Raw genomic sequence first — 13,543 nt, 5'->3', positions numbered from 1 at the left:
CCTAGGTTGCAGGGGCTTTCAGCATTACACCCCAAGAAGGTCCCCACAGATCCGTAACGTCATACATGATTTATGCTGTGCTTGTGATGTTCTATTAAAAGGTAAAGAGACCCCTGACCATTAGGTCCAGTTGTGACCGACTCTGGGGTTGCAGCGCTCATCTTGCTTTATTGGCTGAGGGAGCCGGCGTACAGCTTCCGGGTCATGCGATGTTCTATTACGTCACATTTATTGTTAGTAAGCTGCTTTGGGATTCATATGAATGGAAAGCAGCATAGAAATTCCATCCATCCATCAATCAATCAAATCAGTGAAACCCACAAGCAGAACCCATGCATAAGAACTCTCCTCTCCGGCAGTTTCCACAGAGGCAGAGCATAGCCAGCATGGCTGGTAGCCATCAGTAGCTCCCCCCTCTGTGAATTTGTGGAATCCTCTTATAAAGCCAGCCAGGTTGGGGCCAACACTGCTTCAAGTGGGAGTGAGTTCCATAGATTAACTATGTGCTGCATGAAGGATTTCCTCGATTCTTTCCCAAAATACCCAACATTCAGGTTCAATGGATGTCCATGAGTCCTAGTGTTATGGGGGGGGTGAATTTTTAGCTACCCACTTTCTACATAACATACACAGTTCTATAAACTTCTATCGCATCCACTACTTACTCGCCTTTTCCCTCAGAGACACCACCCCACCCCACCCCACCCCCGCAAAAGCGGCAGTCTTAACTCATAGGTGCTCTATCTCCTTGGATCACTTTGGTTGCTCTTCTGGTTGTTTGGAGAACTTGAACGTTGGCACTCTTCGTTACAACACTATTATTATTTAAAAGGTACATATTATTATTATTATTATTATTATTATTATTATTACTATTATTATTATTAACATTTCTATACCGCCTTTCATCTGAGGATCACAGGGCGGTTTGCAATTTGAAAACATAAAAATACACCCTGTAGTGACAGCCACAAACAATACATGCAACACCATGAAACAGTTTAGAAGGCCAGTTTTCTTATTTTCCAAAGGCCTGGGAGGAGAGGAACGCTTTTGCCTGGTGCCTAAAGATATGTAATGAAGGCACCAGGCGAGCCCCCCTGGGGAGAGCATTCCATATACCCCCTTTCACCTGAAGATGGTTTTTTAAAAAAAATGTTTGTGGCAAGTTTGGGGATGAGGTCAAACCCGGAAGGTTGCAGCACAACCTGCTGTGGCTGTAGAGACCACAGAATAAGAACAAAAAAACCAGAACATTTTGGTTGGACTAATGAAAGTATAGCCCTAATGCGGATTTTGAGGCAATCCTTCCTATGGGCCAACCTGCCTACTTTTACTCCAGGCTGCTTCCTGCCACCTATTGCTCCACTCGCATCAAGATGTGCCAAGGCAGCCAGCTGGGCGCCCTCCGCTCATTCGGCTGAACGGGAGCCCCGGGCCTTGCGGACCCCGGCCCTGCCAAGAGGTAAGCGCACAACAGCCCCGCAGTGTAGCCCGCCGCCAGCATTGCAAGCCCTGAGCTCGGGCGGGGAGGCTTTGCAGCCCCACCTCAAAACCCCCTTCCAGGATGTTGCAGCAGCAAAGGCAGCTCGGCCTGACCGTTTCCTCCTCCCCCCCGCGCCCCCTCCCCGGTCTGACCCAGAGCTCAGTTGCACGCACAAAACCCCGCGCCGAACCCAGGCAGGGAGCCGCCTTCAGACGTGCAGGAGGGGGGCGGAACCCCGAAGAGCCGGAACTATTTATTTCCGCCAAGAAGGTTTCGGGGGCGGGTGCGAATGGGAAAGTCCAATGCACAAATCCCAGGTTTCTCCATGGGAGGGCAGTAGCCGCTTCCGCCAAGGGCCAGCGAAACCGGAAGCCCAGCGGAGGAGTTCCTGTCTAGCGGTTCGCTCCATGTCCGCGGTTGGTGGGAGCGTCGCCGAGGAAGTGGGGGGCGTGGTCTAGTCCTCTAACCTGCTGCGACGCTCTGGCCGCGTCTCTATGGCTGCGCTCATAAAGCCTCATGGAGAAGCCCCTGGGCTGCTCATATATTATATAACATTACAGAGAGAAATTATAGAGTCCTGCTGGCTTCTCTCTCTCTCTCTCTCTGGGCAGCCGAAAGAGCTGTTCGACAGTGGAACAGACTCGCACAAGAAGCATACCCTCCAACATTTCTCCGATGAAAATAGGGACGTCCCATTCCTTAATGATTATTTTACTATTTATACTCCACTCATCTTTTTGGGTTGCCCCAGCCACTCTGGACAGCTTCCAATATATTAAAAAACCCCATAAAACATAAGAAAGCTGCAGAGATAGCGCGGGATAGTACGCTGATCTCGTTCAGCTTCTGTTTTCTGGAAGAAGGTACAGGGTTATAAAGACTAGAACAAGCCGCCTAAGAAACAGTTTCTATCCAAATGCGATTTTGGTTTTAAACGCAGTGTAAGTTAGTCTCTGTGGGAGTATATTGTATTTAATTATGGGGTATCAAGAGTTTTTAGGGGGGTTAAGCAGGCTGGGATAGCTGGGATAGCAGGCTTTTTGGTTTTTGAATGTCTGATGTAGATTTTTTCAATTTCGTTGTTCTGTATGGGACAATGGCAATAAAGATTATCGTATCGTAAACATTAAAAAAACTTCCCTATACAAGATTGCCTTCACAAATGGCTCGGGGATCAGATCTCCATGCCCTCCAAGATTTCTCCAATGAAAATAGTGATGTCCTAAGGATAAGCGGGACCAAATCAGAAACCGGGACAATGTCCCTGGAAAATAGGGACACTTGAAGGGTCTGTTGGAGGTTTTTAAGCAGAGGTTGGGTGGTCACCTGTCATGGATGCTTTTGCAGAGATTCCTGCATTGCAGGGGGTTGGACTACAATTCTATGATTCTGTGAGCCCTGGAGGGCAGAATCCAGGAGCCCTGCAACCCACTGAAGGGCCACAGCAAGGCAGGAGTTTCACCCTTCAGATCCTCTTGACGGCCAAAGGGCTGCTGCTGCTGCTGTGGTGGTGTTTTGCCTCGCAAGGTTCTTGTGACCTTTTTAACAGCTGCACGGCAGGCAGGCTTTCAACAGGGAAGATCCCCCTCTGGGAGCGAGGGAGTGAGGAAATTTAGGCATCTGCCTTTCCGCCTGTTGTGCAGAAGTGGAAGGCCGCTTCTGCTGCGAGAGCAGGTAGCCCTCCACACATCTAAAGCACATTTGACGCACATTTAAAGCACACAATTTCCTGCCCTCACAAAGAATCCTGGGAACTGTAGTATGCTGACTGTGCTGGTGAGGCATCTGATCAAAGATCTGTATTTTAAAATAAGCTTAAAAATATATTTGTAGATGCTTGCTCCAAATGCTTGCTCCAAATGCTTGCTCCAGGCCAGGCAGAAACCACCTGGCTGAGAGTCTTTTTGTTTATTCTCCTGACTCCTGAACAAGGGCCCCTCATTGATTTGTTGCAGTACCTCAAAGTTGTAAAAAGGAGCAAAAGCTGGGAACAAAAGGTCATACGAATTATAGAATACAATCCAAGCTGCAAAAACACTAATTAGAGTTGGTAAATATTGCCTCCCATCAAACATGGTTTAAGATATCCTGAGAAGGTTAAAAGGCAAAGAGCTAATAGCAACAACTTATATTAGATTCTTATTTCATTGATGGTGTGTGAGAAGGTGAACCCAAGACCTCTGTTTATATGACAAAATTTGAAACCATGAGCCATCTGTTTTAGCCATTTGCCCCTGTTGCCAAGGGCAGAAGAGCAAAGAGCAGAAGAGCAAAGGGCATAGGGTGATCTGATATTTAAGATGGCTTGTCAAGGCAAATGTAAGATATTGATAGAAGGAAATATAGCTCTTTGTCTCCCATAAAAGGTAATAGGAAATGGGTGTATCTTTTATGATTGGTTCTAGCAAACAGCCAATAGGAATTTCAACCAGGCTGATTGGACAGAGGCAGCCAAAGGAGGAGTAAGGAGGCTGGGCTGAGGGAATATAAGTGCTGGTCACCAGGGCTGGGGTGTGCAGAGCTTTTGGTAAATATACCACTGTGCCAATCATTTATTTGTCTGACAAATAAATTATTATTTTAATTTCTCTATTGCTGCGTTGAATATTTCATTCCAGCTAAGCGTTAACCACAAGCAGGGTGCTACACTGGGAATTGTATCTCGGTGAGGGGTAAACTACGTTTCCCAGGATTTACCGGGGGAAGCCACGTGGTTTAAATGTGCACTGGGTGTGTTTTTAAAGTGTTGTGGAGCTGCCTGTTGTTAGCAAATCAGAGACTTGCCTAGGGCATTTGAAACATAAGGTTTTGTGCCCATCCAAAGAATGTAAGAATAAACTTGCTGGACCAGACCAAAGGCCTCAGTTTTCCCCCAGTGTCTGATATTCAAAAATATCCTTCCTCTGGAGGGAAAGTCTGCATCTAGTTGTCATGCTAACTGACAGCTTTATCCTCTAAGTATTTGTGAATGTACACCCAGCTAGTTCACATCTGCTTCACATCTGGCCAGCTATGCAGGATTTGGATCATATTCTCTAGTCCACCTGTGCCTTTTTAATGATATATATATATAATATTTATAAGTCCCCAACAAACTACAAGCTTTTAAAAAAATAAATTTAAAAAATTCATTAAATATGAACATTAGGTACGGGCTGTTCCCAGACGGGTACTGTTTTGCATATGGAATTCGATCATATACTGGCAAAGTCATGTTGCACAGTTAAAGTGGGTTTGGCGCTCTTGCACAGCAAACTGCTTTTTTAAACAAGAAACAAAAACAAACTTCTTGCAGTACGGAAAACTATGGCAAAATGAACTGGGAAGCAATGGATAAGGTTCACGTGGCACAATTTTGTATAACCTCTGCACAAACAAATCAGGTTGAGTGCTCAATAAACAGGTTGTCTGAAAGATCCCTTCTTTGGCTCAAGGCGTATCTGTCTGTCAACAGATCTCTTCCTTCCGAAATAGCTTTAAACTTTGGCTAACTCTACCCTAAAAAAAAAAAAAAGGATCCGAATGAAGAAGTCCCTTTCTGGGTTTGGCCAGCAGAGGGCGCCCCTGGGCCCAGGTAGCCGCAGAAGTTCAGGTGAGTTTACCTGGCTGGTTAACAGACTGTTGTCCGGAAATGCAATAAGTTGACTAAGCAGAAGGGGAGGATAGAGGGGGCACCCGCTGCCCCTCTGCGTGTCCCCAAAATACCAGGTTTCGTGAAACAAAGAAGAAACTGTGTGCAGTGAATCTCTGGACAGGTGAGGAGGGGACCAGAGAAAAGGAATGAATGAAAAATTAAGTGCTGGTGGGAGTTAAGATAAGGGGGTGATCATCCCAAAAGAAGGGTGCTAACATGCCAGAGAGGGACCTTGGGTTCTGTGGGGGTGTCTGGCGGCCCACTAAATTTGCCTGCAGCTCATCTGCATATGCAGATTCATTCAAAGTATGCACATTTTAAACTGTCCATCAAAGTGGAAGGAGGGGTTAAGGGAAAAGAGGAAGGGGAGAGAGTTTCACCAAAATATCCGAAAGGCTATGCTCAATTTAAAATTCACAGTTGTGAGGGCCTACACTGAAGAGGCAGTTTGAGGGCAGGGGGAGGCCGGGAAGCAGGTGCTTTTTATGGTACAGGAGTGAAATTTGAGACTCAAGATGGGCAGAAAGATAGTGACTGAGCTTAAAGCCTCCACAAAGGGCTTTTGATTTCCAGTCCGGAAATCGTCTCCAATAAGGGCCACTTTACGGAACCAATTCAATTCTGTGCTTTCCACTGCGAATGTGGATTAATCCTCTTCTTCCCCATAAACGTGGAAAGAAAGTATTGGGGGGGGGGGAACCTTCGCTTTTACTACTCATCAAAGGGTGCTAATTAATTTGCGATTTAGACCTAGCGGCACATTGCTGGCATCCATCCCTAAGAGGAAGTCTTGAGCCCGAACCCAAGGAATTCAGGCGCTCTGCACATTCTCAGAAGCAACGTGTTATTACTTCCTGTCTTTTGGGCTTGAGATGAGGATTTCCAATCAGACATGCTCCCTGAAATATGGAGCAGGAGAATGGGAGTAAGAGTTGAGGTTCCTGCAGGCGCCACGTGCCAAAGGCCCCCCCCCCCCCAAAAAAAATTATTCCGCTCTTCACTTCCAGGATGCCGGAAGCACCTCTCACGTTGCCGGTCCTGATCCGGACCATACGGAGTGCACGGACCCAGGCGGAGGAGCGGGAGCTGGTCCAACGAGAAAGCGCCAAGATTCGGGGGGCCTTTCGGGGAGACGAGGCCGACACCCGTGCCTCCAACTTAGCCAAGTTGCTCTACATCCACATTCTGGGCTATCCTGCTCATTTTGGACAGGTATACACCCGCACTGCACATAGGGAAATGTAGTTTGTTAAGGGAGCTGGGGATTGTAGCTCTGTGAGGGGTAAACTACAGTTCCCATGATTCTTTGGGGGGGGACCTTGGCTGTTAAAAGTGCCCTAAAAGTGTCCTAAGCATGTTTTATTTATTTGATAGGGTGATGGGGTGAGCTCCCGTTGCTCAGTCCCTGCTCCTGCCAACCTAGCAGTTTGAAAGCACGTCAAAGTGCAAGTAGATAAATAGGTACCACTCCAGCGGGAAAGTATAAACGCCGTTTCTGTGCACTGCTCTGGTTCACCAGAAGCGGCTTAGTCATGCTGGGCACATGACCCGGAAGCTGTACCCCGGCTCCCTCGGCCAGTAAAGCGAGATGAGCGCCGCAACCACAGAGTCGGCCACAACTGGACCTAATGGTCAGAGGCCCCTTTACCTTTTTATACAGCGCTTGATGTACAAAGTTCCACCCCCCTGCCCCCCAACTTACCTTCCTCACATGTCCTCGCAACAACCGTGTGAGGTAGTTTTAGTATAACAGATTATTATTATTATTATTATTATTATTATTATTATTATTATTATTTTATTATTTATACCCCGCCCATCTGCTTGGGTTTTCCCAGCCACCCTGGTTGGCTTTCAACAGAATATTAAAATACGAAACCTATTAAACATTAAAAGCTTCCCTAAACAGGGCTGCCTTCAGATGTCTTCTAAAAGCCTGGTAGTTGTTTTTCTCTTTGACATCTGGTGGGAGGGTGTTCCACAGGGCAGGGGCCACTACCGAGAAGGCCACTACCGAGATGGTCAGTCAGTGAGCTTAATGGCCGAGTGAGGATTCGAACCCAGGTTCCATTTAGCTTCTTTAGCTAATGTGCTTATAGCGACTTTATATGCAACTACCCCTCAAAAACCCCTCTGCTGATATTCCCAAATGCCGATCCCCACTGAACAGCAACCCTTAAAGGTCCCAGTGGGCTACACCCCCAACTAGAATGTTCTGGGATTTAGACTGGAGGTTTAATCGATCGAAGGTTGCAGTTCTGGCGTAATCAATAATGGTGTGCTTCTTTCCTTATTCTGTCTTGAACCCAGATGGAGAGCTTGAAGCTAATGGCCTCCCACCGTTTCCACGAAAAGCGAATCGGCTACCTCGGCGCTGCCCTCCTATTGGATGAGAAGCAGGACACTCACCTTCTGCTGACCAATAGTATCAAGAAGTGAGGGGTGAAATCGAAGGGTTTGGGGGGGCAGAAAGAGAGAGTGGGTGTCCCCACAGTGAACCAGGGAACCAGGCAGAGGGCCTTCTTGGTAGTGGCACCCACCCTGTGAAACGCCCTCCCATCAGATGTCAAAGAGAACAACAACTACCAGACTTTTAGAAGACATCTGAAGGCAGCACTGTTTAGGAAAACTTTTAATGTTTACTAGACTATTGTATTTTGATATTCTGTTGGAAGCTGCCAGAGTGGCTGGGGAAACCCAGCCAGATGGGCGGGGTATAAATAATAAATTGTTATTGTTGTTGTTTGAAGTGCTGTCCTAGCACCTTAAATGTACAGATATCCACCTGGTATTTGGGAGTGTGGGCAATTCAGGTGTGCTTCCAGTGAAGATCCTGGGAATCTAGTTGGAAGGTTGCAGGATTTATGAGGAGGGGAAGGGACCTGCGCCATGGGCTCTGAAGGAACGGAGGCTGAGATTCAGAATCACAGAACTGTGGAGCTGGAAGGGACCCACAAGGGCCATCTAGTCTAACCCCCCGCAATGCAAGAATCACAGCTAAGGAATCCCTGACAGATGGCCACCCAAACTCCGCTTAAAAACCTCCAAGGAAGGAGAGTCTGCCACCTTCTGTCTGTTCCACTCAAAACAACTCTTGAGGCTTCTGAAAAGACAGGTCAAGGGAAGTGGATCGCTGGGGGTTCCTTGAAATGCAATGTTGGGGTATCAGCCAGAATATGGCAGCTTAAAAGTCTTTCAAAACACCAGCCTCTCCTCCTGGTTAAAGATGGCGGCCGTCGGTAGGTCTTGAGGGTTGAACTTGGGCGTTGAGTAGGAAGGAATATACAGTGGTGCCCCGCAAGACGAATGCCTCGCAAGACGGAAAACCCGCTAGACGAAAGGGTTTTCCGTTTTGGAGGTGCTTCGCAGGACGAATTTCTCTATGGGCTTGCTTCGCAAGACGAAAATGTCTTGCGATTCTTGCAATTTTTTTCCGCTCCCCACCCCCTTTTTCTAAGGCACTAAGCTGCTAATAGCCTTTTAGCAGCTAATCCGCTAATCCCTTAAGCCTTTAATAGCTGCTAATAGCCGCTAATCCGCTAATAGCGCTAATCCGCTAATCCGCTAATGGGCTTGCTTCGCAAGACGAAAAAACCACTAGACGAAGAGACTCACGGAACGGATTCTTTTCGTCTTGCGAGGCACCACTGTACGGGAGGTGAGATTTGTGTGCCTGAGGGAAGCTGTTTGGGCAGGGGATGTGAATATTTGAAAAACTGTGGCATCTTCCATTCACCTCACTTTCTTTTGCTCCCCGTAGCGACCTCCTGCACCCCACTGCCTGGGTGCAGGGCTTAGCTCTGAGCACCCTGGGCTCCCTGGGCTCGGTGGCCATGTTCCGGGATTTGGCTGGTGAGGTGGAGCAGCTCGCCAGGGTTGGCCAGCCCTCCGTGCGAAGGAAGGTGAGACCCCGCAGCTGGGATTTTTTCTTTAAAAAGCTGAGATTCCAAAGATAGTAATAATAATAATTTATTTTTAATAATTTTATTTATACCCTGCCCTCCCCAGCCAAGACCGGGCTCAGGGCGGCTAATACCAAATATAAAACAAATTAATTGAAATACAACTTAAAAACAAGATTAAAATACAACATTATTTATTATTATTTATTATTATTTATACCCCGCCCATCTGGCTGGGTTTCTCCAGCTACTCTGGGCGGTTTCAAACAGAATATTAAAATAGCCTATTAAACATTAAAAGCTTCCCTAAACAGGGCTGCCTTCAGATGTCTTCTAAAAGTCTGGTAGTTGTTGTTCTCTTTGACATCTGGTGGGAGGGCTTTCCACAGGGCAGGTGCCACTACTAAGAAGGCCCTCTGCCTTGTTCCCTGTAACTTGGCTTCTCGCAGGGAGGGAACCGCCAGAAGGCCCTCGGCACTGGACCTCAGTGTCTGGGCAGAACGATGGGGGTGGAGACGCTTCTTCAGGTATAGTGGGCCGAGGCCATTTAGGGCTTTCAAGGTCAGCACCAACACTTTGAATTGTGCTCAGAAACGTACTGTGAGCCAGTGTAGGTCTTTCAAGGCCAGTGTTATGTGGTCTCGGCGGCTGCTCCCAGTCACCAGTCTAGCTGCTGCATTCTGGATTAGTTGTAGATTCTGGGTCACCTTCAAAGGTAGCCCCACATAGTGTGCATTGCAGTAGTCCAAGCGAGAGATAACTAAAACATGCACCGCTCTGGCGAGACAGTGGGCAGGTAGGGTCTCAGCCTGCAAGGCAGTTCTGTGGGACACATGGGGACCCCACCCCATAATCCTTTGCTCTCTGCCTCCGCTTCTAGGCCGTGGTCTGTGCCGTACACGTTGTCCGGAAGGTGCCCGATCTTATAGACGTGTTCACTCGACTCGGTGAACAGCTCTTGACTGAACAAAATACCGGTAAGTGCCTTTGTTCCATCGGCTGGGGCTACTGTGAGTCCTGCTCTCCCTCCCCATCATGGCAAGGGAGGAGACCATTCTGGCCCTGCCCACTGGCCGGAAAAGAAGCTGCTGGGAGCCTTTCAGAAAGGGCTCTTGTAAGAACTTTGCAGCTAGTGCCTGAGTTTGCTTTTCTCCTTCTCCCTCCCAACCCCTTTTCCTTTTGTGTCGTGCCTCTTAAATTATAAGCCTGAGGGCAGGGAGCTTTTTATTATTGGACACTATGTAAGCCATTCCGGAGGGCCTTTTTCTTTCTTTCTTTTGCTGACGAAGAGTTTAGGGCTGGGGGGAGAAAGCTACAAATAAATAAACAAGTCCCAGTTCGTGAGTGCTTGGATATCCCTCGGTTGCTCAGAACGCTTGAGCCGACCGCTCCGTTGCAGAAGAGAAGGACTGAGGCGAAGTGGGATGGCGGGGGGGGGGGGGCGATTCTCTTCAGAGTTGTTTGATAGTGGCGCCTGCCCTGTGTAAGCCCTCCCACCAGATGTCAAAGAGAACAACAACTACCAGACTTTTAGAAGACATCTGAAGGCAGCCCTGTTTAGGGAAGCTTTTAATGTTTGATGTATTACGGTATTTTAATATTTTTTTGGAAGCCGCCCAGAGTGGCTGGGGAAGCCCAACCAGATGGGTGGGGTATAAATAATATTGATGATGATGATGAAGCTTGAGAGGAGAATTCAGGCGGGTATTCGACTAAGTTTTGCTCACGGTGAACCTGCCGAAATTGATCGATATAAGTCAGCAGTGGCGTAGCGTGGGTTGTAAGCACCCGGGGCAAGGCAAGTAATTTGTGCCCCCTAACCCGTGGATTTTAGCAGGGGGCAGAGAGCTGCGAGTGCGAGCGCCCCCCCCCCGATGTTGCACCCGGTGCGGCCGGCCCCCCCTGCACCCCCCACGCTACGCCACTGTAAGTCAGGTCTGTCAATTTCAGTAGGGCTACTCTTTGCATGATTTGGATGAGTACCACCCCCCCCCCGGAAGGTAAGACTAGGCCTGGAGGGGCCCAGGAGGGCGTTTTTTTCCCAGTGAAGTGGATCTCAAGGAACGATTTGAAGGAGATCTCAAGAAAACGCCACTCTCCTGTCACACCTTGGGGAGCCTTGGTGGGCCTGGGATTTGGGAAGGTAGGGGACAGGGCTTAGGAAGTCGGGTCAGGATCCTCACCTGGCCTACCTGTCTCTCTCTCTCTCTCCCCAGGCATCCTCCACGGGGCTGTCATGCTGATCTCAGAGATGTGTGAACGGAGCCCGCAAGCCCTGGATCGCTTCTGCAAGGTGGGGCACCTGTGAGCTTGGCAACTCTCCCAGCGTCCGTTGCAGTTAATGTGCAAGGACTACGTGCCTTTTGAACAGGAGAGTGTGAGGGAGGGCAAGCTGCTAATAAAGGAGCCTGTGCCTTGCATGCATGGAGTCCCGGGTTCCAGACCCGCATAGCAGGACTGGTTTGGCATCCACCCGGAAATGGGGATGGGCCGCGCAGTGGCATAGTGTGGGGGGTGCAGGGGGTGCCGGCTGCACCGGGCACAACATCGGGGGGGGGCGCGCTCGCACTCGCAGCTCTCTGCCCCTACCTGGCTCCACAGGTTAGGGGGCGCAAATTACTTGCCTTGCCCCGGGTGCTGACAACCCACGCTACGCCACTGGGGCCGCGGCAGGCCAGAACATGCAACAAACCTAAGGATCTGGCCCTTGAGATTCTCCCCGGGATACACCCCATCCCAAGCCACACCCCTTCATCCTCAAGCCACGCCCCTTCCCAGCCTTGCTCGGCCCCCTTCTCCCGTGTTTCTGGCTGGAGCACATCCTTGATATTTTGAGGATGACTCTCGCTTGCCTGGACGGGAGATAGGGAAGGGGGTGTGTGGAAGCCAGCCTACTGCAGAAAGGTAAAAATTGCATGTGTTGCTTTTGGCTCCGCCCATCAGTGGCATGCGGCCTGAAATATACTCGGAGTCGAGTGTAGATTTCATGCTCTTTATTCAGCTCATAGTGGTGAGGAGGAATAATTGTTCCCCCAAAATATCTGCTTTATATACATTATTTACACAATGGGCTGCATGTGATTGGCTAATTCCGGGATTCTCCTGTAGGCCAATCAGGTTGTGGATTCACTTCCCTGGAGCTCGATTGGGTGGCTCCTGCGGACCAATCAGACTGCTGCATAGTTCTAGGACCAATCAGACTGCTGCATTTTGGATCCTGTTGTTCTAGGGCCAATCAGACTGCTGCATTCTGAATCCTATTGTTCTAGGGCCAATCAGACTGCTGCATTTTGGATCCTATTCAACTCAGTACATAACAGTTGCCAATGAGGGAATGTGGCATTCAGAGTAAAAAATATTCCCCAGAACAAACTGTTCATGTATGCGGCGACAGCTGTGCAGAGGTTGCTAGCCCAGAAAGAAGACCAAGTCCCTACCAGGGAAGAATGGCAGATCAAGTTGACGGACTCTGCCGAAATGGCAAAAATGACCTGAAAGATCAGAAAACAGGAAGACCAAAATTTTAAAAAGGAATGGGGGAAATTTATAATTTACCTTGGAGACCACTTAAAACAATTAAAATTGTTAGCGGGATTGCAATAACAGTTGTAATGTGACGAGAACTATGGATACATGGAGGGGGCTGGGAAAATAATTTGGATAATTATAAAAGATCAGTAGAAAAGGCTTAACAACGGAACCCAGGGAGGGGAATGAGGGAAGTCCAAATATTCGTGGGAATCTTGTATTTTCGGAAGGTGTGGCTGTAAATTTTAATATGTAAAATCAAATAAATAAATGGGGGGGGGGATAATTGGTTAAACCACAGAGCCTAGGACTTGCCGATCAGAAGGTCGGCGGTTCGAATCCCCATGACGGGGTGAGCTCCCGTTGCTCGGTCCCTGCTCCTGCCAACCTAGCAGTTTGAAAGCACGTCAAAGTGCAAGTAGATAAATAGGTACCGCTCCGGTGGGAAGGTAAACGGCGTTTCCGTGCGCTGCTTTGGTTCACCAGAAGCGGCTTAGTCATGCTGGCCACATGACCCGGAAGCTGCATGCCGGCTCCCTCGGCCAATAAAGCAAGATGAGCGCCGCAACCCCAGAGGTCGGTCACGACTGGACCTAATGTTCAGGGGTCCCTTTACCTTTTTTTATTTGCAAAGGAAGGGACATGGGTGGCGCTGTGGGTTAAACATCAAATAAATAAATTGGGAGGGGGAATAATGTTCCACAACCCCCACAAAAAACAGAGGATGCCCTGCTAAACAACCTTACATGGGAGCAAAGCCCATTGAAGTCCACAGGTCTTACATGTATAATAGGGCGGTGCTGTCAGGAGGAACGAAAAACCAGAAGTTGCCTTGGTTTTGGAACTGCCCCATTTTGAGATCAAAAGTGCTTTCTGGATCGGAGGAGAAATTATCCGGCGCCAGACGAAGGGGCACTGGGATTCTTGCGAGAGGGCATTGTGAAGAACAAGAGGCAGGGCTCTGGAGGACGGATGCTTTGTGAGGGATCTGCT

The 13,543-nt window shown here is 48.7% G+C and overlaps 1 protein-coding gene across 8 annotated transcripts in view; it reads left to right on the top strand.

Annotated features, from left to right (window-relative positions):
* Positions 1-1,155: 1,155 nt before the first annotated feature.
* Positions 1,156-13,543, top strand: part of AP1G2 (adaptor related protein complex 1 subunit gamma 2) — a 26,397-nt gene continuing 14,009 nt past the window's right edge. The window contains exons 1-6 of one of the 8 annotated variants that reach the window (XM_083410244.1): positions 1,156-1,465; positions 6,128-6,332; positions 7,431-7,555; positions 8,881-9,022; positions 9,903-9,999; positions 11,239-11,315. In XM_083410244.1, coding sequence (XP_083266370.1) covers positions 6,129-6,332; positions 7,431-7,555; positions 8,881-9,022; positions 9,903-9,999; positions 11,239-11,315 — 645 coding nt within the window. In that variant the 5' untranslated portion in view covers positions 1,156-1,465; position 6,128. Of the gene's footprint in view, positions 1,466-1,864; positions 2,428-5,057; positions 5,242-6,127; positions 6,333-7,430; positions 7,556-8,880; positions 9,023-9,902; positions 10,000-11,238; positions 11,316-13,543 lie in introns of those variants that run through there. The other 7 variants (XM_083410249.1, XM_083410247.1, XM_083410250.1 and 4 more) reach the window with 7 other exon arrangements.

The sequence above is a fragment of the Podarcis tiliguerta genome (assembly GCF_965153285.1).
Source record: "Podarcis tiliguerta genome assembly, chromosome: 13".
NCBI classification, from domain to species: Eukaryota; Metazoa; Chordata; class Lepidosauria; order Squamata; family Lacertidae; genus Podarcis; species Podarcis tiliguerta.
The sequence above is the reverse complement of the archived record's forward strand: the minus strand, read 5'-3'. Positions and strand labels throughout refer to the sequence as shown.